The 25770-nt window shown below is 35.3% G+C and overlaps 1 protein-coding gene across 4 annotated transcripts in view; it reads right to left on the bottom strand.

Annotated features, from left to right (window-relative positions):
* Positions 1-25770, bottom strand: part of COL19A1 (collagen type XIX alpha 1 chain) — a 453356-nt gene that overhangs the window by 282863 nt on the left and 144723 nt on the right. For all 4 annotated transcript variants that reach the window (XM_056818442.1, XM_056818444.1, XM_056818443.1 and 1 more), the window contains one exon: positions 8347-8400. In XM_056818442.1, coding sequence (XP_056674420.1) covers positions 8347-8400 — 54 coding nt within the window. The remainder of the gene's footprint in view (positions 1-8346; positions 8401-25770) is intronic.

Here is a 25770-nt window from a genome sequence, read left to right as displayed (position 1 = left end):
TGGGGTTTAGACTGGTGGACAATGGTTTATAATCTAGATATAATGGACTTTTGAACCAGAACCATTAAAATTAACAGAGTAGTAGGAATGTATTTTCCAAGTGACTTGAAAATCTAATCAAATGGGCTTTAAATTAAAAGTGTTTTGAGAAGGGGAAAAATGCCTGGTTATTCCCACCAATCTAGACATCATAAAGTTACTTAAATTAATTAACAAGAGTAGCAGTTGTAGTAGTAACCGGAGTGACAGGAGGAAAAATATCCAAGGAAAGGAGGCAGGAATAAAACTAATGATCATAAATGCCCATATGTAAATAGCCAAGCAGAATTAGAGGCCCTACTGCCATTGAGGCTTGGTAAGATAAAACTCATGAGGAGGATAAGGCTTTAGGAGTTACTTCATTCAAAAGGAACAAGATAGGGGGATGCAAGAGTATTATATACTAAGAAGACCCACTCATGGTGAGGAAATCCCAAAAGTAGAGGAAGGATGAACATAGCAATGAGTATTTAAGTGAGAGATAATGGAGGAAAAAGTGATTGATTTGTCATCAAAATATATTAAAGATGATCTAGACAAAAACTGGAAAAGATAAGGAGTTTGGGAAATAAATCTCAAAACTGGCATAAATACATTATGTAGTAGGGATGAAGGACTTCATTTATCCAGCTCTCTGCTGGAATTCTCCTGCAAAAGTAGGGCAGATAATGCCTTCTTGACTTGTCTTAGAAAATAATTTCATCCTTCAAAAAGTGGAGGAACCAACAAGGGGTTATTCTAGGTAGGATCTGGTTCTCACCAATGGTTCCTGGGTCACTACCACGGGAACATTAGGAGGAAGTAAACATTACCTTTTAGAGTTTGTGATGGATCTAGAGCAGAAATTTGAGCCTAGTCTGGCAAGCACCCTTGATTTTTAGAAAGCAGATTTTAAATTATTCAGAAGTATAGTTTGGGTACTGTGGACTAAAATTTTATAGGGCAAATTGACCCAAGGTGATGGGAAACTCTCATGGATGATGTTTAGAAGGCAGAAAGGAAAGCAATTCCAGTAATGAGGAAGAAATGCAACTTTTCTAATATGAATACACAGAGAAATATCCAGTCAACTTAGATTTTTTAAAGGTGCATACAAATATGGATCAAAGAGCTGATAACAATAAATATTACAAGGACTTTTATTGTTGTTCCATTGTTTTAGACATGGCCAACTCTTTGAGACCTCATTTGGAGTTTTCTCGGCAAAGATAATAGAATGATTTGCATTTGCTTCTCTAGCTCATTTTACAGATGAGGAAACTGAAGCAAACAGGGTTCAGTGATTTGTTCCGGGCCAAATAGCTCTTAAGTATTTGAGGTCAAATTTGAACCCATGAGGATAAGTCTTCCTGACTTCAAATCCAGCATTCTATCCACTACACCACCTCATTAGGAATAATCATTGTAAAGAGAGTGTTTGGTCTGCCGAAACTTTGAATGAACTGATGGTAGTAAATGAAACTAAAGATCATAAGTTATATCATAGATTCAGAGCCAAAAGGAACCTCAGAGACCATTTATTTATATTTCATCATTTTATATAAGAAGAAAATGATGCCCAGGGAGATTATGATTATTGCATAATGTGAAGACAACAAAAAGGGTTTTCTAAGCTGTTTGGAAGCAAAAAGAAAGGGGTAGAATTGATTGCTGCTTGGTCGAGATGGGCTGATGAAAGCTAACAACAGAGAACATAGAACTGCTCATTCTTAAATTCTTCTTTTTCAGCCAAGGTGAATAACATTTGCACTGGAATTGACAGAAAAAAAATAGCTAAAAGAGCGTTAATACTCAAGATAAGTATTGAGATACCAGGTTAGTACATCATTGCCCTTGATACATTTGTCAGATGGCTAAGATGAACAACATTCTTGGGGACTTAAATGACTGGTAGATTTGATTGGTGTGTCACTTCCAACAATATTTATAAGATCATGAAGAATGGAAAATATATCAGAGAATTGGAGAAGGGTAAATATTATCCCCATTAAAAAAAAGGTAAAAGAATATAATATCCAAGCTATGGTGCATTGAATTTGACTTTGATTCCTAGAAAAATTATATCAAGTCTCACTAAAAAGATGATAAATACCTATCAAAGGAATGAGAACAACTTCTTCAATAACAGGTCATGCCAGACCATTTATATGTTCCCTTGGCACTATTATTAGACTAGTAAAATAAGGAAATGGCATAGATAATATGACCTATATTTTAGCAGAGTGTTTGATAAAATATTTTATGGTAGAGATATGGGACAGATAGGAGTAAGAGACAGAATGGGGAGTATTCAAATCAGGAGGATTTTGAAACCATTGAAAGGTAGAAACTAAAAAATAGCTACTGAGAATTTAAATATCTTGGAAATCAAATAAAACTTAATTTAAAATGATGCATTGCTGACTTGGCAATAGGTCTCCAATGCAGTGTCCTAAGCATTTGTGCTTGCCTCAGTGATGTTTAATGATTTTATGAATGGTAGCACATTTATCATATTTGCAGATGACAGAAATATGGTAAAGATAACTATTATATTAAATTCTTCTTTCTTAGCCAAGGTGAATGACATTTGCACTAGAATTGACAGAGCAGAAATATTACCAAAGAATTAGTATCTCATTAGCAGAATCTAAATAGTATCTAATTATTCTAATATAGTAATCTAAATTAGTATCTAATTATCAGCATATAAACAGCAGAATTAGCATCTAAAAAGATCTTTTTAGGCAAGATCACTGGGCTAATGTATTAATATAATATCCAATATGGGTAAATGGAAAATCTTATACTTGGATTATAAAAAACAGCTTCAAAAATACAGTGTAGGAAAGACCAGGCTAAATAATTTCTCTCAGAAAAAAATAGGTGATTCACTGAGTTACAAGTTCAACAGAAATTCACAGTAAAAAATGGCAATCAAAAAAGGCTGTGTGATCCTGGAATATGCTCGAGAAGGATAGCTTCCAGGAAGAAAAAGGATTCAGTCCCTCCTATTCTGGCTTGGACAGACCACACTGGAGCATATTTAATACTGGGTATCATGATTTAAGGATATTGATAAGATGGAGAGTCTACAGAAGAAGGTAACCAAGATGGTAAAAACCCTTGCATTCATGTCTCATGAGTCTTTCTTGAAAAAAAAAAGCTGGGAATATAAGCTTAGAGAAGAAAAAACTTGGAAGAGATAACAGTGGTCCAAATTTTTAAAGAGATATAATGTGGACAAAGTATTAAACAGGTATGTTCTGTTTGATCCAGAAAGTAGAACTGGGAACAATGGTTAGAAGATGGAAAAAGACAAACTTAAGACTTATGTCAGTAAAATGTTCAAAATAATTTGCACTGTACAGAAGAGGGCTACTTCAGGAAGTAGTAGGTTCTCCTTCATTAAAGCTCTTTAAAGAGAGGCTGAATGTACCTTTGTCTGATGTTACTGGGGAAAATAAACATCATGTATGAGCTGAACTAAAAACCATGAAAAGTCTTTTGCCATAAGATAGATCTGATGGTCTTGAGACCACTATGTCAATCTCCTCTTAAAGGAGGCTACAGATTATAGGATCTGTGCAGAGAAACCCCTGTTATAAGATTAGGATTGATGGTTTTGAAACCTCCATAACAGTATCCCTTTGAGGAACACTGTAAGCTTATAGAATTTTTTCACAGAAATATACTATCAGTAATATTTGTGAAGGTTATTACAGCTGTGTCCCCCAAATAATATTCTGTATATCACCAGCTTATTTTTCTTGATAACAAATGCCCAGAATATTTTACCCACCAACAAGCTGAGAACAGCTTCCGAAAATAATATTTTCCCTGACCTCTGATACATAACTCAACCCACTCAAGGGGGTCAGCCCAAATCAGCGTATATGAACATCTCCTTCAGAAGAGTAATTTGGAACACTTCCTTTGTCTGAAGAGAACCATGTCTTTGTGCTTCCCCAATTAGTGTCATCTTTTTATGAGTTATACTCCGTTAGTGTGTATATCAAAGTTGTCTGTCAGGACTCTTTTCCTCTGTTTTCTGTTGTTTGCAATAAAGTTTTGTGCTAAACTGACACTCATTGATTTACATGCTATCCTCAGCACCCAAACTCATTAAGGGATTGTTTTTTTCCTGACATCGCTGACTGGCACATGTGTCTTTCCTTAGACTTAAACCAAGAACCTGGATGAGGACTTCACCTATCGACAGCCACACCTGAAGAACCCTATGAGGGGCTTCCTCATGACAGAAGATTGTCACAAAACACCCTTCAAAACTAAAAACCCTAAAACTCTACACCTAAAACCAATCTGAATTCTTAACTATTTTCTTAAGTATATAGGTTTCTGGTGTGTTTAAAAAAAACGATTTCAAAAGTGAATCAAAGTGAAATATCAGGTATATGTATAGTCCCAAAAAAATCACTGGACTTGTCACAATTGGTTCACATGGACCCTCACAACTAGGAGAAACAAAGAAAGGCTTTTAGCTCATTGAATGGACCATAGTGGTGAATTTAAAGGACATGAATAAGTTGTAAATGTGCAGCAGGGGTGGATGAACCTAATTTTGGAACCACTGGAAGGAATAACCACATTGATAAACTTACAGATTCATTCAAGAATTTGTGTTACCCTCAGTTTCTTTGGGAAAAAAAAGTACCAGAAAGGATAACTGTCTAACAATTAAGTGATATGAGGAAGATGACTAAAGCATTTTACTGCATTGTAGGATCTATTTAGAAAAGATACAAGAATAGATCTTAAGAAATGATGGCATAATGATTCCTTTTTCCAGAAATCTTATAGAAACTGTTAGGTATATTGTAAAGGAGATTTTTTTTTTAAGATATGGGTTCTACTAAATGGTCTCCCTTCCAGCTCTAACATGTTAGGGTTGTGACTTTGGAGGGCAATGTATTTCTTCTGAATATTTGGGGACAATGTTTCTGACTTTTAAAATGACAACAGTAAACACTTATATGTAGTATAATAATATATTGTGTACATGCATTATTTTAATATTCATATTCATTTATTTAACATTTATATAAAACACATATCTACTATGTGCCAGGTACTACGCTAAGCACTTCATAACTACCTCATTTGATCATCATAACAACCTAGATGCTATTATTATTCCCATTTTACAGGTGAGAAAATTGGGGCAAATAGAGATTAAGTATCACATGGGATTCTCCTGACTTCAGGCTTGGAACTCTATCTGCTGTGCCACTTAGCTGCCTTGAGGTAACCTCTCTCCATTTTTCCTTCTTGTCTCTCTAGCAAAGTAGAGGAGATGTTTAATTCGACAGCAAGGAATTGTGTTTCTTTTGTTACCCAATGGCACCTAAATCAACAGCAGCACCTCTCTCTCCTCACCCCAAATACCTTTTGATTGATTTATTATAAATCTTTATACAATGATCTACAAACTTGCATTTAAAATGTTTTATAACTGTATTTCAATATCATTGCTTTCCTTTGCAATCCCATATGTTTTTTTATGCATTTAAGACATTTATTTCAATAAATTTCCATAGGTTTAACCAGTCTGCTAAAAGGGATCCATCATACATACACACACACACACACACACACACACACACACACACACAATTAAGAACCTCTTTTCTCAAGGATATCCTGAAATTTCTAATGTTTTGTGACAATACTATCGCTCCAAAATACCAATGGAATACTACCCTAACTGGTAAATTTCTACAAATATTCTAGTTCCTTACCTTCTAAGTCTTATTCCTTCTTTAATGATACTCTAGCAGTTTAATTCTCTCATAAATTACAAGCATTTAACTTCAGAGCTGGAATGAATCTTAGCAATCATATATCCTACCCTCGTTTTTATAGATAGCTTTGGATGTTAAGCATTGAAGTAAAGACATAATTAGCAGAAAATTTTCCTGGGAGGGCACATTGCAGAGTAGAAATAGAAAACAGAGGGAGGGTTAAACAAAAGAGGGAAATATCATCTCAAAAACCTTGGAATTCTTTCATGACCGTACCCTATCTAATTTTGTTAGAGATGGGAAATCTGAGGTTAAGCAATTTACCCAAGATCATAGAAGCTATAATTGGAAGTGCTGAAATTTGAACACAAATCTTCTTATTCCTAATCCTATATCCTTTCCTCTTTACCATTTTGAATTTGTAAACTTGTAAAATATTTTTTCTTATTCGTTCCTCAGAATAAATATTTGTTTTATTTTATTTGTCTTATAGAACAATGTCAGAGACTCACAAAGATGATACATTCAGAGACAGAAGAGACTCAGTTTATAAATTAATAATTTGAATTGAATCAATAATAAATAATAATAATCAATAATCAATAAATGAATCAATTTGAATTGAATGAATAAAATGAATAAATTGAAGATCTCAGTTTATAAATTAGTGAATTAAAGGCACCTAAGTGGCTCAGTGGATAGAGTACCAGGCCTGCAATCGGGAAAACAACTTAGTTCAAAGCTGGTCTCAGACACTTAATCGCTGTGTAACCCTGGGTAAGTCACTAACCCTGTTTGCCTCAGTTTCCTCATCTATAAAATGAGCTGGAAAAGGAAATGGCAAAACATTCCAGGATCTTTGCCAAGAAAACCCCAAATGGGGTCAGAGAGAGTTGGATACCACCAAAAAAATGACTTAATATTAAAAATTAAGGCCCAAAGAGATACCCATTCCTTCTCAGAACCAATGCCCACTACCTGTGGGAGTACCCTAAAATTCTGTCCTGTGCCCCTTTCTCTTTTTCCTTTCATGAACTGAATGATCATTTCTAGGCATATGATCTAAATATAAGTTGTCAGGGTCACTCTCTAGTGTCTTATACAACTGACCACTCAGAGTCAGATAGTTTAAACAAATTCTTTTGAATTCCTTTATGAAAACATATTCCAATGCCCTCAGGTAGAAAGAATCCCCAAAACATATAACATCCACCAGCCACAAAGCCAACAAAGCAGTCATCGAGGAGGATTTATGGGGTGTCAAAAGCTCCCCTCCAAAGTCTCACAAATTACTTTTAGACTCCTCTTTGCTCTACAGGTTCACAGCTGGGTCCCAGATCAGTCACCTGGGGGCAGTATCTGTATGAATATATCCATCTCTAGGTAATAGAAATGTTGTGTCCCTCCTTAGAGATAACTAATGAGAGCTGAAATGATTTTGCTTTTGTTGTTGTAGTCCCAGCAATGACCATGATGTTGGCACACAGTAGGAGTTTAATAAATGTTGTTTACTCGAAGTGTCTTGTCCAAGGTCATACGGGTAGTAATAAATCAGGGTTTTGAACTTAGGGCCCCCTGACTCTAAGGTAATCAGTCCTCTTTGTATTTTAAAATTATTACAAATTTCTCCATTCTTGAAAATTATGAGTTATAGTAAAAATTCCCCCCCCAATAATTTACTTATAAGTAAATAATGTCAAGCAAAAACAGGGACTATAAAGAAAACCTACTGTTGGGTTGCATAATAATACCAGCTAAGTGTACTGAAGGTTGATTGATTATGTTGAGTGCATTCTAATTGTTAAAAATAACATAGATGTATGTATGTATATATATGTTTTGTTTTAATTCTGGGCTCTCAAAATCATCTGTTCAAAACCAAATGTAATACTGAACATTATACCTACTAAACTATGCCAATATGTGTCAGTTAATTATATGATTGATTCAAATGCGGGCAGCCGGGTGGTGCAAGTGGTGCCAGTCCTGGAGTCAAGAAGACCTGAGTTCAAATCTGATCTCAGACACTGACTAGCTATCTGATGCTGGGCAAGCCACTTAATCTCAATTTACCTCAGTTTTATTAGATGGAAAGGGATATGACAGATCTCTTTGGTATTGTTGCCAAGAAAACTCCAAATGGAGTCCCAAAAGAGTTAGAAAAGATTGAATGACAAAAAAAAAACAAAAACAAAAACAACAACAAACAATTGAAATGCTCCCTCCCAAAGTGGGACTTTTGCTGAATTATATGGATAATTACTTTCATGCTTTAGATCTGGGGCGGGGGACAATTGATTCATAGCAATGAGAACATTGGACTTGGAATCAGATAACTTGGGTCAGCCACTTTCCTTGTGTGACCAGGGGCAAGCTATTTAATTTCTCTGGACTTTTTCATCTAGAAAAAAGAGAAGAGGCTATAAGAGAAAGTCTCTACTGTCTTTCTGGTATTGAATCTATAATATTTTGGTCTATGAGTTATTAAAGCCCAATAGCATAAGATTCATATCAAATATCAATATAAACAGATTAAACAGGTAAAAATATCTAAAGTTGGACTTACATCTTTTCCATGAGTTCCACCCAGTCCTGGATCTCCCTTTTGTCCCTGTTCACCCTGAGTGAGGGAGAAAGAAATGCATGAAATAAAAGTAAAAGATTAAAAAAAAAACTCTTTCTTTCCATTTTAGAATCAGTACTGTGTAGTGGTTCTAAGGTAGAAGAGTGGTAAGGGCTAGGCAATGGGAGTAAAGTGACTTGCCCAGGGTCACAAAGCTGGGGAGTGTCTGATGCCAGATTTGAATCCAGGACTTCACACCCAGACCTGGCTCTCAATCCATTGTGCTACCCAGCTTACCCCCCCCCCCAAGAAATGCTTTTTGAGGTAGGTTTTAGCCCATCTGAAAATGCAGAATAAAGTGAAAAAAGGATAAGAATCTATATGTTCCAAGATATTTAAAACAGCTCATTTTGTGGTGTTGAAGAACTGGAAATCAAGAAGATGCCTATCAATTGGGGTATGGCTGGTCAAATTGTGGTATATGGTTGAGCTGGAATATTACTGCACTATAAGGAAAGATGAGCAGGTTAATTTAGAAAAAGTGGAAAGAGATACATGAAATAAGGAAGAGTAAAGTGAGTAGAACCAATAGAACATTACGTCTACCTCTAGAGAATGAACTGAAAAATAGAAACATGAAAGACATAATATATATATATATGTGTGTGTGTGTCTTTTTGTCAGGTGATACTTGGTATGGTGCAAGGAAGGGAGGGAGGAGCTGAGACATTTGGGAATAAATTCTATTAAATAAATCAATCAAATATTAAAATCCAATTAAAAAAGCATAAAAGACTGCATAATGAGCATCAAAGCCACATACTAGTCTCTAAGATATGTATGTGTTTGTGTTTGTGTGTATGTATAATATTTTGTGATATTTAATTGAATTGAAATATATATAATGTTAGCTAGTACTGACAATATGGAAAACAAAAATAATGTCAAATGTCAAATAAGAAATTGACATTAAGAAATTTATATTACATACAGACCAAAAATAAACATATATAAGCACATTTCAACAATGATATTGGAGTGGTTGAAGGGGAAGTTCAGCCTAAGAGAAGGAAGAAAATGGCAACTAGTTTCTCTCCACTTTGCCCAAAAGAGGACAAAGCATGACAAAACTATAGCATAGGGGCTTAAAATTAGAATTAAAGCATTATATTGGAAACATGTTAAATACCACAGGAGCACAGCTATGGCAAATCCTCAGAAACATCTTTTAAAAAGTGATAAACCCAAAAGATAAAATTGAAAGGTGATTTTAATGAAAGTGGGAGAATACACACACACATACATATATACATAAAAATGTAAAGAAAGATCAGTAATTTCATCAATAAAAGGAATTCCTTACAAAAAAGGTTAAATTATAAGTAACTAGAGTCAGTTCTGAGCACAACAGAAGGTAGGAAAAAAAGAATACAGGGATTGGTTCAGCAGTGAGATTAGGTTGAAGTGAGATCCTGTTCCAGGAATATTTCAAGGGAGAAGGGAGAAAGAGTAAGAGAGTCATTCAGGCAAGTGTGGAAACTGTTATGTTAGGCTTGAATGCTGGTATTCACCATGTATACCTCCCCAGTGCAGTGTATACAGCCAAGATGAAAAACAGAGGGTTTTGTCCAGAACAATTTATTGTAATCATGGGCAACTGAGCTCACCTCCATGTTTATGATCCATATGGAAATTGGGTGGGGGTACTCTAAAACCTAATATCTGACTTAGTAAAATGTAATCAACTAAATTAGAGTTTGGGGCCAAAAGCATTTTTTAACTATATATTTCTGTAAAGTATTAAGAAGTAGAAACTTAGTATAGACTTAAGGTATTATGATTTTTCTTTAAATTCACCATATTATATTACATTTTATTAACAAACAATCAATACTCCACTCAACTAGATCTATGACCTCATTATTCTGGATGTTCCTTTCATATGTAGATCACAACCTATCTCTGTCTACCAGCCCTAGATAAGTTTCCTCTATATCCTCCCATTAATTTATCAATGAGAATTCAGTCAGTATACAAGAGGCCTTTCTAGCTTTCTCCTTAAATGGAGAGGATACCAGTAGAACAGGCTGTCTGTCCACTTGTCTTCCTTCACCACCATCAACCTATCTTCTCTTCCTATCACATATTTCTCTGATAAAGAATCAGTAGGTTAAGAAAGAGCATAACAGGTGCTATTCAGCATCTGTCACCTAAATGTAAAACTGAAAATAAACAACACTCTAATTCACAACTAAGTTCAGAGATAAAGTTTGGTCACCTAAAGGTACCTTTTATTATAAATTACTTTTGGCTCAGAGGACAAAATATTTTCCCATATATAACTTCTTTTTGACTAATAAAATATTATCTATCATCCAAATTTGACACTGTTAAGTTCATAGTACCATGAAGACACTTCATATATGCTTGATTGATGATAGTGATGATAAGGATATCAATTAAGAATAAATGGCAAAGATTATTACAACTTGACAACTGATTAGACAGAGGAATAGGCTGACTTCAAAAGCTGATAAGCTGCATTCAAATTTAAATCCAAAAAATATTTATTGAGAGTGAACTATGCCCAAAAGAGGATATGGGACCTGGCTCATTGTTGAAACATTTTTAAAAGTACATAGAGGCATATAGGAGGTAGTTTAGAAAAAATTAATAGACTATTATGGCAGTTTTGGAAGCAATACATTTAACTTATTATATACTTTGGAAAAAAGCAAATATTACACTGTTTTTGTACAATTCCCCTCTTGAACTCTACTTTTTATAGGAAACTCTTTTTTCTGTGTGTATTGGTTAAATTCAGAATTTTTTAAATGTTATTTAAAATAAAAGGTTCAGGTCAAGATGTCAAGGGCATCTTGGTGGAAGGCATCCAATGGTGGAAAAGAAATCAAGAGTCAGAATCAATACCTAGAGTTTAGTCCTCCTTTGTCTTGTATAGCTCTGTGATCTTAGGTTACTGATTTGTGACTTTTTTAAAGAGAGATGATAGATTAGAGTATTTTGAAGAGTTACAAGAACCATGGAAATCATAATAACTCATATTTGTATAGTGCATTAAGGTTAATGAAGACCCTTTCTTACAACTAGCACAATAGTGTAAGTATTACTACCCCATTTTACAGGAGAGGAAAGAGAGTTTCACAAAGGTTAAATGACTTTTTCCCATGGTAAAAACTGGTAAGCATCTGGATGTAAACCCAGGACTCCTTTCTCCTTTCCACTATACACCCAAACCTCTCTGGCACAGCATCTTACCAAGATTTGTTTTGTTTCAAAGAAATAAAAACGTGAACCTGTACCAAAAATCTATTATAAGGCTTTGTTCAGAGAGGAACAGTAGCAATGCTTTGAATTGCTGGGATCTCATGGGGGCCTTATGATCCCTTTAAAAAAAAGTCTACTTATGTCTTAAAATGTTCATAATTCTTTTAACTAAATGGCATGGAACCAAGATTACTCACCTAATTTCACTTGTGACATGAACTTAATTCAATTATGTCTCCATGGCCAGTATGAGAGAAAATGTAATAAAATATTTTTTGAAAAATCAGTTCCTATCAACTTTCTTAAATAAATCACTAAGGAATCAAATAAATATTTTAATAGCTCCAGATTGCAACTATGATTAAGTTAATGTAATAGATTAAGACTTCTACCAGTTTCCTATATTGATACCTCAGTGAAGTGTGGAAGGGACCCTAGGTATTAAAGGTTATGCCAGCAAATTACAAACCATGACAGGTCCTAACAAGCCAGAAAGACCTCAAGGATAGCTTTGGCAATTAACTGCATGTCTATCAGCTGACAACCAGCCTAAATTAATACAGAGATTCTAGTTGGTCAACAGGTGATGAATTGTTTCAGTAATGAAATAATGAAGACTTTCTACTAAGATGGAGAGAGGTTAATCTGCAGCAGGAAAGGGAGTACACACAGTGATATAAATCATAAAGTAACTGGACATAGAGAACAAATTCTTTTTTGAGACCTAAGATTTCATCAATCTAGGGAGCCACTGGTAATAAACTACTAGGAAGCATCTAGATGACGTGGGGGATAGAATATTGTGCCTTAAAATAGAAAGATGTGAGTTCAAATATGGCCTCAGACAATGCCTAGCTGTATGATCATGGGAAAATAACAATTTCTGTTTGAATCAGTTTCCTCATCTGTAAAATGGGGATAATGATAGCAACTCTCTCCGTTATTGGGAGGATCAAATGAGATAATAGTTACAATGTGTTTTGCACAGTGCCCAGCACATGAGTACTGTATAAACACAAATGAGGCAGCAAGGTGCCTAGATGAATAGAGCACTGAGCTTCGAGTCAGGAAGACCTGAGTTCAAATCCAGCCTCTGACACTTAAAAGCTATTTAACCCTGGGTTAATCACTGAACCTCTTAAACTACAGGAGGTAGAACTAGCAAACCACTCAAATGAGTTGGACACAACTGAACACAACAAAAATGATTAAAGAGTTTCCTGGGGAACTGATGGGTTTAGTGATTTGCTCAATCACATAGCCTGTTTCTGTCTATCCTGACTCTGAGAACAGGTCTCCAATGTCTCTCCATTCATAAATCCCATTTATAGAATTTATATATCATATATATATCATAAATATGTATATAACAAATAAATATTATTTTTTCCAAATCTCCATATAGAGAGTTTCCTAAGTAAGGATTTCCAGGTAATTTTTTTTCAAGTCCAAATCCATAGAAAAACAAGATCAGTGTAGCTAAAGAATTCAATCCCAGGAGTTCATAGTACCATGATGTAGTCTGTAACTTGATTAGCCACTTAACTCCTTGGCACAGTGTAGATAAAATAACACTTGCATTATATTAACCCCAGCCATCAGTTATCATGTCTTCTGTCTTAGCTTCTTTTGAAAGAGCAGTTTAATGAGCATTCAAAAAATATACCACAAACAGTTCTTTTTAAAAAAAATATATTAAAATTTAAGATTTAGATTTCCAGTCATTATACTATGGAAATCAATCAACTGGTTCTAGTTCAAACAGCTTAATTAAGGTTTTTTATCTCATTTTCCCATTTTCTACCAATTTAGTTAAGTTTAGGTGAAGGATAGTAAAAGACATAGAAACTATTTAAATAGTTTAAAACCACATTAAGAGTGGAGGCATACAAATCCATCACTTAACAGGAGTGACAATGAGTCAAGTAGAGTCTTGGTGGACCCTGCTGATAAGGAACCTAGCAAGTCATCTTTGAATAGGGACAGGGTAAAAAGTCATTACAATAAAAAGGACAGGACTTTGGAAAATCCAGTTGCATTGCATTCCATGAATTTGAACTGACTGTTCTCCATGCCTGGACTCATCTTGGCTTCCTAGTCCTTGGTTTCATTTAAGACAACTTAAGCATTAGTTTCTGAATGAATCCTTTCTTGGTACCTCTTCCGTCTAAATACTGGCACCTTCCACCCCCATCTCCCACTTCTCATTATTTGGGATCAGTGATTACTGTGTGTACAAAACACTGTACAGTGTGTGTGTGTGTGTGTGTGTGTGTGTGTGTGTGTGTGTGTGTGCCTGGCATTGTGCATGCCCCTGAGGAAAATAAAGAAAAGAATAAAATAGTCCCTGCTCTCAAGAAACTTGTACTCTAATGAGGAAGACAACACAAACATATTTCATACACACACATACAAGAATTGTAGAATGTTTGGTACACACAGGAAAAGCTGATCCAAAATAACTAGAGGTTAGAGATGGGGGTGGAAGGTACTAATATTTGCAAGAGGGAAGTACCAAGAAAGTAGTCATTCAGATCATAATGTTTAAGTTGTCTTAAATGAAACCAAAGATTCTAGAAAGTCAAGATGAGTCCAGTCATGGAGAAGAGCCAGTCCAAATCCAAGGAATGGTGGAATATCATGCAGGAAGAATAACAAGAAGGCCAATTTGGTGAGACTGCAGAGTTCATGGAAGCCATTAACATAAAAGAAAGTCATAAAAGTAGATTGGGGCAAGGTTGTGAAGAGGTTTATAAAAGGAACACAGGATTTCTATTTGATTCTAGGCATGGGTTCTTAACCTGTTGTCAGTGAATTTTTAAAATTATTTTTTAGGAGGCAGCTGGGTAGCTTAGTGGATTGAGAGCCCGACCTAGACATGGGAGGTCCTAGGTTCAAATCTAGCCTCAGACACTTCCTAGCTGTGTGACCTTGGGCAAGTCACTTGAGCCCCATTGCCTAGCCCTTACCACTCTTCTGCCTTGGAACCACTACACAGTATTGATTCCAAGGTGGTGTATAAATGGAGATTTTGAACCCTAGACTTCAATCCCCAGAAGTCCTTGATATTTCCCAGAATTCCCTATAATCTCACCTGAGTCTCCACTGACAATAACACCTCCCATGTTCTCTTCCTTCCTTGCAATGATGTAGCAAATATAGTGGTAAGCTACGTGTAGGGATTTACAATGGGCTAATCAGCCATGGGCACATGGTTTTTATTTTGTATCTTCTTTATTCCTTGACTTTTAATGATCCTTAATAAACCTCATAAATATAATATTTTTATTATTAGAGATATAATTTTAAATTTAACAGTTGGCTACCAAAAGCAATGAGAGAAAAAAAAATCAATTTTTTAAAGATAGCCTAGATAATTTTTTTTTAGCCACGTTTCTCCTGCCAAGCCCATCCTCGCAAAGCTTCTGATTCAGTTTGTTTCTGCTGCCTGCTCCTGCCTCCAGCCATCTAGCTTACCTGGTCCAGGCCTGACCCCAGCCCCAGGCCCAGGCTCAAGCCACAGTAACTCTACTCCTAATCTCCAGCTCCCTGACCCAGATCGCTCATCTAACCCCAGCCCCAGGACCCAGGCTGCTGGTAGCTGCTCCTGTGTCTTCAGAATCACAAACCAACTGGTAAAAACTGGAGTGTTCTTTCTTTAAGCTACAATTAGCCTCCACATGGCTGGGGACCTGGAGGGGGGTGGGACGAGGAGAAGGAAGAGACTTTTCCAAACAGGAAGTTGATTACAAGTATGGCATATTCTATGAGAGAACAGTACATTGCATATTTCAAAGGATGTTTTTTGAGTGCACTGATGCTTTTACTTATCTTACCTGAGATTCAGGGGAGAAATTCATCTCCCAGCAACTCTTTGCCATTTGGGCCTTCCCAACTTGGGATTCCTAAAACCTGTGTTCTCCCTTGCTATGGGATATTCCACAGTACTAACAAAAGGAATTTCAATTGATTAAAAAAATGAACTTTAAAGAGACTGGAGGTTATATTTTTAAGGCTTTCAGACTTCAATGTTTTATAAAAATCTCTATTTTATTGCATTTTGCCGATTGTTTTGTTTAAGATTTAATTTTGTTGGTTTTAAGTTCATATATTAATGTATTCAATACTATTCTGTTACACTGAATCATTTTAATGTACTGGGTTTTAACTACTGTTAACTACTGTTATATTCTGTTGCTTTCCCCCTATAACTATACTAAACAAATATTATTGAATAAGGCCATATTTTAAAAAAAACAGCCTTTTTTTCTATTTTGACTGTAAATTGTCACACAGAGGATGGATGGACTTCATCAAAACTGGTTACAATTGTATAACAACTTTTGGAAAATTTAATGAGCTAAATATCTCAAATTGATTTTAAGGGGGGTTTAGACATAATTTTTAGATTTTTTTCAACAATTCTGATCATCTTGTCTTCCCCTAACAGGAGGTAAGGTCCATTTTAGTAGCTGAAGTGAAATACAATTATAATCCCCACCTCCCACATCTATAAAAATGTGAATGTATAGGACATACCAAAGAAGGTGGGAAGTTAATCCCAGGGCATGGAACCCTGGATGGCTCCCCCAAAGGGAGCATCTCTCATTTATAACTCTTCAACTCATTTTACATCTACCAGAACAATCTAGAATTCTTGATGATGTTCTAGACCCAATAAGTTTTACTTTGTTTAAAAATGTTTGCCAAGGTCGAAACATTGCTATACCTGAAAAACTTGTGACAAGTATCCATTTTCTTTAAATGTCATACAGCAACTTATGTGAAATATGATAGTGGGTTTGTTTGCTATTGTAATTAATTGGGCAATTGTGAATTTGAGGGATACTGATACCTTTTGAATGTGCATTAATGTTGTACTACTGTTCTTTATAAAAATCTGTTACTTTATGAAATTCATTTGCTTGCACTCACAGTGGATCATGGCCAGGTATGAAAAGGAAAAGGATCTCATTTTTGGTGAGAAACCTTTGTATTCTATATTTTCTTAGTTAACACAGTGTTATAAGTGTTATACTTATACTTAGTTATATGTTATATGTTATGTGTTATACTTAGTTAACACAGTGTTATAAAAATATAGTTATAAGCTATATTTTTTATTTTTAAAACTTTTTTATTACATTTTCTTGCATGTGCAATATACTATTTTTTTATTTTTTTCTCTCCTTTTTATATTTGAAGCACATGTCACTGTATTAAGATTTTAACTTTTTTTGATTTTGCAGTAATATAAGTTTAAAATACATTTGCTATAATGTCAATGCATACCCAAAAAGCTTTAGACTATAAAAAATGATGCCATTAACTGTTTAAAAAAATATGGAACTTTGCTTAATGACTCTGTCTGATTCCAGGACAGAAGAATACAAAAAGAGCCATTGCACAGTGCCAAAGAAGCACAAAGCTAAACCATATAGTGCCAATCGAGCACAAGGTCAAAGAGACCAACCAATCCCATGTGGTTGATGAAAATTTTGAGTCATGACAAGAGGACTTGGACATGTTTGGGGTTTGAGGCTGTGGCTGTTTAACGTGTTAAAGGCAGGTTTTCCTTGTTCCACATTCTACCAAGTATCTCAAATGTGGCTCGTACATGGCTCCTAAAATCTAGTTCCTATTCTGTCTTTCATAGTGTGGCAACTTTCTATAGTCCTGGCTACTGATTGGGTAAATGCTTAAATGCTTATGTCATTTTAATTGGGCCCTGATTCAAGGATCTGTTATAGATTTATTTTTCCTTTACTTAGAATTTTTACACATAAGACTTTGATAGTCTATATTTCATCCAGAAATCATCTTTTTTTATTTGGATTTTTTGATGCTTTTTAATTCTCTTGCCAATTGATTCATGTACCTCAGAATTTAGCCATGCATCCCTGAGTGATCCCTGTATTTTTCAATCACCCTCTTAAGGGGGGAATGTATAAATTATTATTATTTTAAATTGCAAAGTCTAAGTTCCTTTTGAGAGTAATTTTAGGTTAAGAAACATGATACCTCTCTGAATCTAGAAAATGAACTGTTTGGAGAAGACACCATGGAGCTGCCTCCACAGACCACACACTGCACCAGAAGATCCAGAGTGAACTTTGGGATGTGGTGATTTGAACTGTGTGGGGTTTGAATGCATTTGTTTTGTATGTATACTCTTATGCCAAAGGGGACTGCCCCCTAACTGGCTTTTTGTCAATGCATCTAGTAATCATTGGTTTTGTTCTCTTTTCCTTTTATCCACAAATTATTGCAATCTTTAAGTTGATTATGTTTCCATGATCCATTTGGGGAAACTGGTTTCCCAATAGGATCACAGGGGGATAGTATAAATGGAGATTTTGAACCCTAGACTTCAATCCCCAGAAATCCTTGGTATTTCCCAGAATTCCCTATAATCTCACCTGAGTCTCCACATTGGCGAGATCACACTTGGTATTTAACTGACAATAAGGCCTCCTACATTTTCTTCCTTCCTTGCAATGATGTAGGAGGTATAGTGGTAAGCTACGTGTGGGGATTTTCAATGGGCTAATCAGCCATGGGCACATGGTTTTTATTTTGTATCCTCTTTATTCCTTGACTTTTATAATCCTTAACAAACCTCATAAAATATAATATTTTTATTATTAGAGATATAATTTTGAATTTAATAGTGGAAGGTAAGAGTTTTAAAATATATATATATATATATATATATATATATATTTAATTTTTATAGCTGACTTATTTTGTAATCCATGTATTTTGCACATTTAAAATGTTATTTTCTGAAGAAATCATAGGTTTTCATGATATATGTCCAATTTAGGACATCTTTAATTGTAAATAAGCTACCTTTAAGTTAAAACTACACCTTTGCTTCTTGCCTATGGGTTCTAGTTGCTAGATCATTTGGAAGATTAATGTAAGGCATGGAGATAGTGGAGAGAACCCCTTTCCTTCACCTTTTTGTTTTTTGTTCCACATTCTAACTCGTTCCTTCTTCTCTCAAGACAAATCCAAAGCTGGTTCTGAACAACACTGAAGGATTTTTAATGATAAACTAAGATTTTGAAAACATATTTTCTTGAGTTATCACTTTTCAATGGCACTGGAATTTTTCCTAACCTATGAAATATATAAAATTATGTCACAAAATAAAATTGGAGTAAGCTGTACCTCATAAAAGGTTCTTTGTTTTTCAGCTTGTCAGATTGAAGATTTAGGACTGATTCCAAATTTTACAATGGAATCTCAAAGTAGTTCACCTGTTAATGTACTTGTAGGACTATTTCCAAACTGCAGAATCAGCAATAACATCACATGCCCTTTTCAGGCTTTTTTCTTTTTGCCTCATTTTGTGAATGGGATGACAGGAAACTTTATACTCCTCACAGAGAAGTGACTCAACTATTGCAGTTGCTACCTGATGGTGCTTTGGGAATGACAGCTCTGGAAGCATGTTCCCTACACCCTCTCCAGAGTGAATATGATAGGGGTTTAATGACACACTCTCTTTGAGTGGTTCTCTCCAACATATCCCTTACTTCATGTGTCTAGATGGGCAGGGGATTTCCCCCTATCACTTGATCAGGCTGGGAAAATCTGACCTTTTACCTTATCACTGGCTTAAGTTCTCCAATGACGGCCCCAACTGAAGAACCTTCTCAAGAATATGGTCCAGACAGTTATATTTTCCTCTTGCAAAATATCTCAACATGAAAATGGAGACATTTTTTACATTTTCAGCCTCTATAAAAATGCTAAGTGGTTTCCACTAAATTCTCCAAATATTTAAGGCAATGTGCTATATAGTTCTCTAATCACTAACAAAGATTTATTGGATACCAGTAATAGTAGTGGTATAATATTTATATAGACCTTTAAGGTTTACAAAGTAATTTACATATATCATCTTCTCCTCACAAGAATCCCAAGAGGTAGATTATCACCATTTTACAGATGAGAAAACTGAAACTAAGAGGAGTTTAATGTTAGGTGTGCAGTAGATAGATTGGTGGTCTCATAATTAGGAAGACTTGAGTTCAGATTCAACCTCAGACACCAGTTGTGTGGTCCTGGGAAAATTATTTAAACTTTATATCTCAGTTTTCTCTTCTATAAAATGTGGAGAGTAAGAGTAGTTACCTGCTGGCATTCTTGTGAGGAGAAAATGAGACAATCTTTTTAAAGTATTTTACAAACTTTCAAAGTACTATATAGTCCTTTGTTCAAATCTGGCCTCAGACACTTCCTAGCTATATGACCCTGGGCAAGTCACTTAACCCACACTGCCTAGCCCTTACCACTCTTCTGCCTTGGAACCAATATATAGTACTGATTACAAAACAGAAGGCAAAGGTTTAAAAAATACTATCTAAATTCTAGAAACAATGATGTGATTTGTCAAGGGTCACAAATTAATAAGGGACCAAGGTGAGATTAGAATTCAGTTCTTTCTCACTCAAGCCCATTGTTCTATTAACTGTGCCATCAGATAGTGATAAAACATTCTAATAAAGTATGGAAAGACAAAGTTTAATATGTAATTCCTGGCCTCAAAAAGATGACTTTTTAAGGAGATAATACATAAACATTTTTTAAAGTGCCAGTGTAGGGGTGTGTAATTCCAAAGGCCTGGGAAGCTCTCTGGGGCAGATATTCCCCTTATTCATGAATCTAGTAACTCATCTGATATAACTTAAGACTAATACCTTGGAGACTAAGAAATTTGTACATATTTACACAGTCAGGACATGAAAAGGGCAGAATCTGAACACAGTTTCTCTATCTTCTTTGAGATGCTGCTTCATAATATTATAGTATTATATGATAATTCCTAAGTAAGTGCTTCAAATGGTGAGTACTATAAGCTAAGAGAGGGAAGCTAGGTAAGTGAAGTGAATAGAGCACTGGACCTGAAGTCAGGAAGTCTCATCTTCCTGAGATCAAAGCTGGCCTCAAGGAACTTACTGGCTGTGGGATCCTGGGCAAGTCATTTCACCCTCTTTGCCTTGGTTTTCTCTTCTGTAACATAGGCAGGAGAGGGAAATGATCAACCATTCTAGTATCTTTGTCAAGGAAATCCCAAGCAGGGTTATAAATAGTCATACATGACTGAAATACCTCAACAACAACAAAACAAATGGAGACGAGGGAGAGATGGCTATAGGCTGGAGTAAACAAGGAATTCAGCTAAATATCTACTTATTAAGTTTACAATGTGCAAGGTTTATGCAAGGATCTGAGAATAAATACAGAAAAACTACCCAGCCAGACCCCCTAAGGAGCTTGCGGGATGTAATATGAATGCAGTAAGGACTTGGCTTATATAAGCACATATAAGATGTATAAGAATAATGTGAGAGGGGAGTGAAAGGCAAAATGAGGTCTCAAATAGAGAGTTCTAAGAATAATTGGGGATAGAGGGAAAGAGCTTTAGTAATTAGGGGGATTAGAATGACTTCACCAAGTAGGTGGCATCTAAAATTAGACTTTAAGGAGAATAAGGCAAGGCAAACAATCATGTATGGGGATATATAAGAAGTATTCGGAAAGGTGGAGATAGGGAAGAAGTATACTTCTGAAATGGGAGATAGTTTATACGAATGTAAAACTATAGAAGTAGGCTTCACATAGAAGGTGGAATTTGAGTTGCTTTTAAAGAAAAGTTTGGACTCAAATAGAGAAGAAAGTAAGGAATTCTTAGTAAATGAAGTGGCATCAAGAAAAGTACATAGGTTGGGATTGTGATGCATCCTTTGGGCATTAAAATATGAACTGATGAGTAATATTATGCTCCTGATATAAGAGTATGTCTCTATTTTGATTGCAGTGTGGCTCATTATACCTTGGCAGCAGTGGCTGATTTAAGTCACATTTTGAAGAGCTCAGAAACAGTTACAAAGTGTAGGCATTATAAATATGAATTAACAATCGAGTTTGGGTCTTATTCATTACTCTTTTCTGTAAGCAAGTGAAAGTAGGACTCCTGTAAGCTCTTTTATTTACAAATAAAAGTAAAGCATATTTTACCAAAATATGGTTATAATGAAGAAGACATGAATTCAAGTTCTGAATTTGACCCCAAATGGCTTGTGTGAGCCTCTGAAAGTTGCTTGACTTCTCCATAATCTGTCAGGGGTATCAAACACATGATCTAAGGGCTACATGCAGTCTAAAATACTCCCAAGTGTGGCCCAAATCAGATAATATGTCATTCCTATCTGATTTGTTGTTGTATTAATATAAAAAAGGAATATATCAAAACATGTGGTTTTTCTCATTTAATATGCTTAAGTAGAATTTCATGACCCCTTTTTTCTATTTGAGTTTGACACCAATGATCTAGTTAAGTTACATTGTAAGCTGAATAAAAGATGCCAACCTACATCAGTAGAAGGAGTTTCCTCATTCAAGAGTCCCCAATCTTAATGAAATCACAGGTCAAATCCTTTATTTAGAGATGTGTGCTATGTAATATATCAAAAATATCTAACAAACATATATAGGTATATTTATTTAGTTCTTTCAGTCATATTGTACTCTTTATGACCCTATTTGATGTTTTCTTGGCAAAGAGACTGAAGTGGTTTGCCAGCTCATTTTACATATGAAGAAACTGAGGCAAATATGATTAAGTGACTTGTCTAGGGTCCCAGAGATGGTAAGTGTCTGAGGACAGATTTGAATTTTGGAAGATGAATCTTCCTGGCCCCAGGCCTGGTACTCTTATCTACTCATCACTTACCTGCTCATTTCTATCTGTCTATCCATATCTGTATCTGTATCTATATCTATATCTAGATCTAGATCTAGATAAACAGACAGATAGAGACATAGTTAAGATAGATTAGATAGAGATAGGGAACTGGATATATGATTGATAGACAGATAGACAGATAATGTATTCATTATCAAAGTGGAAATACTTTGGGTAGTTATTTTCCTAAATACAGATAAAAATAATAGTGATATTCATGAGAACATTTGTGAGACTCATTGTGGTACTACCAGATCTAGAAGATAGACTATTTTTCAAACTAATTAGCTCTAACCTAGGATTAGTTTTCCATATTTAATTATTAGTGAAGATTCCATTTTATCCAGCAAACTGAAGCTAGAATTATATTCTATATCAGCATTTACATTAACTATTACATGGCGATCTAGTACTTCATCCTTAGTTATATGCATACAGAGTAATTACAGAAAGCAATTGGGAAGTGATATATTCCTAATCTAGTTCTTATTTTTTCATAAAAAGATATAAACCTAATCTATGGATAAAAAGCCCTAAATTTCTTTTAGTTCTATGAACATTAAACATAATGTTGAATTCTAGTTAAAGGTGATCTTTTAATTTTCTCTTTTTAAGCCATGATTTATCCTGAGATCTTTTAACTGTGTCCAGCCTTTTGCTAATTTCATGCATTTTTTTGCATATGACATGAAGTCAATGCTCTGGAACAGTGAATATGGAATAGTGGCTGATGAAAAATTAGAAGATCCTACAAATTATTCAGTCCAGCATAATCTTTATAGTAACTAAATCTAAACATGGGAATCTTGTTATTTTTTCCTCATTTTTATAAGTTATTAGATCTCAAAGCCATTTCCCCCCTGTGAAAACCAAGATCTTTGTATGGAGAGAGACAAAATGGCATAGGGGAGAAAGATGGTATCAGACGAGTTCAAATCCCACATTAACCTAAAGTAGCTACTTGATCCTGAGTAAAAGACAATCTCTTTCAGCCTCAAGCAGTTTTCTAAGAGTATAAATTATGGATACATTGCAAACTGCAATGATGGAAGGAATTCCTCCTCTGACAAAATCATGGGTCCCTATTATTTGGATATGCAGGTTTCGCTAAGAGAATATAATGCCCTGTTTTTTTCAGATGGTTAGAGAGTATACTGAGGAAAGTGGGGGGGGGTATTCAGAATGTACTGTCAGGAATTTCCTACCTTAGTCATCCTAGACAATATCACAATTATAACCAAGATATCTTCTGTTTGGCACAATAAAGGGGGGAATAAAAATTCGCTCTGCCTCATTTGGGTCTAGACAAAACAAAATAAGTCATGTGGGCTAGACAGAAGAGATTACTGTTGTGAATTAGGCAGGACCTCCTTGATTTTAAACCAAGTTTTCCCTTGAAAAGTGACACCTTAGTATTCCTATTTGGAAGATCTTGAATTTTAGAAGGTATACTATTGCCTCCAAACTTAAAGAGGGCAGAGTTAAGCAGTCTTAAACCCTATCAAGAAGAAATACAATTACCAGGATTGATGAGAAGAGACTGACCTAAAAACACCAGTTTGTTGCATTTGATTTCATATTGTCTCTCAAATTTTTTTCTACAAATGTTCATATGGTGGCATGACTTAAATAAAACTCACAATGGGTTCTCTACAAGCTCATTATCACTTCCATTGATATTTGTTACATATTTTGGAGAAGGAACTGCTGTTTGTTATCTTCAAAGTAACATTGTATAAAAGAGCAGATAAACTGTTGTTCTTGGTTGCTATTTTTCTTTTCTCAACAAGATCACATATGTACTTGGTCATGCTTTGCTTTGGTTTTAACTTCTCCAAGAAATGCAATGCTTTATACCTTTGTTCACTTCTAATTTTCATAGTTAACATTTGAATGAAACAGTCTACTTGGGAGCTACTTTTATTATATGTGCTTTTACTTTCTCCTCCAACCTTTTTTTCTAATTTGATCATGATTTTGATCTTTCCTTCTTTCAGTGACTTAACAGCACAAGACGAATATGTTATTAATCAGTCATTTCCTGTGTGGTTGAGTCAGTTTGCATGTAATGATATTTTGGACTTACTATATTGTGCTAGGAGCAATATTTTAACCCATTTTCCCAATTCAAACTAGGTTAAGTTTTCCTTTAAAGCCACTGAAAGGTCCCTCAGGTTGGATGAGGGGCCTAAGGACTCTGAATGGTGGTATCACTTTCTCATCACCTTAGTACAAAAGCAACCATAAGGACCTGAGGGGTGGGTGAATCAGGGAGGAGGACCTCAAAATTTTGGCTAATGGATCATGCTGGTTAAGCCAGGCAAAGGGAATTCAGCTCAGCTGAATTCCAGGTGTCTTCAATGACTGCTCTGGTTAAGTAAATTTCCTTTTGTTCACTGTCGAATGATTTATGGTTGTTTTGTTTTCTTCTAATATTGAACTTAAATTACCGGGAGCCTGGCCTGAGTTGTTCTTGGCCCAGAACATATGTCCAGTACTTCCCAAAGCTCCCTTTGAAGAAAATAATGATGTATAGGCATGAAGGTTCTCAGGAGTTGCCAAGCCTTTACCCTCTTTCATTTCTTGGTCCCACACCATATTTTCCAACTTCTTTTTGGCATCCATCCATGTCCATCAATGCACTGGGATAAAATATATAAAGCTCTTGCAAACTTTAAAGTTCTGTGTAAATTCCAGCTATCATTATTATTATTCAAATCATTGAGGTATCTATTAACTTAGGCTGAGGCATCCTCTCATATTCTTCATAGGATATATGTACTTCATCTTCTGAAACAGATGTCAGCACATAAAATGCAATTATCTTCATGATGATCTTTATGCTCATTGTGAATGCTCTCAGGTGAGATTACCAAATGTGCCATAAAATAATGTTCCTTCCTGATTTTGTGCCCATAATGTAACCAACTTTATTAATTCCTTTATTTGTGATCTAAGGGTAACCTATGAGGTATACCCTGACCTTCTATATTCTCAGTTCTAAGAATATCCATTCAAATATCTTTTTTAGACTCAGATTCTATGTCTATGATTCTGTCTAGGCTTCTGATCACCATGTATAGGAAAAAAGTAGATGTGGAGACTGGCCTTGGTTGATTATTTTAGTTTAGAAGAAAATATATAATATATTTCTCTGCAACATCTTGTTAAAACACTTGCCAGTGTGAGAGAGGTTGGCACTAGAGAAAAAGTGCCAGACTGAAGAGTATGTGAAATTGATCACCTCAATGGGGGAGGGGCCCCAGGAGTAAATTTCCTGAGGAGAGAAGACTCTGGCTGGAGAGCAGTGTGGGTCTCTTTGTCTTGAGATTTCGAAGAGAGAAGGTAGATAAAGACTTTCCCTGAGGGTTACCCACTTT

The sequence above is a fragment of the Monodelphis domestica genome, chromosome 2, assembly GCF_027887165.1.
Source record: "Monodelphis domestica isolate mMonDom1 chromosome 2, mMonDom1.pri, whole genome shotgun sequence".
NCBI lineage: Eukaryota > Metazoa > Chordata > Mammalia > Didelphimorphia > Didelphidae > Monodelphis > Monodelphis domestica.
This window is presented reverse-complemented; position numbering and strand designations above follow the sequence as displayed.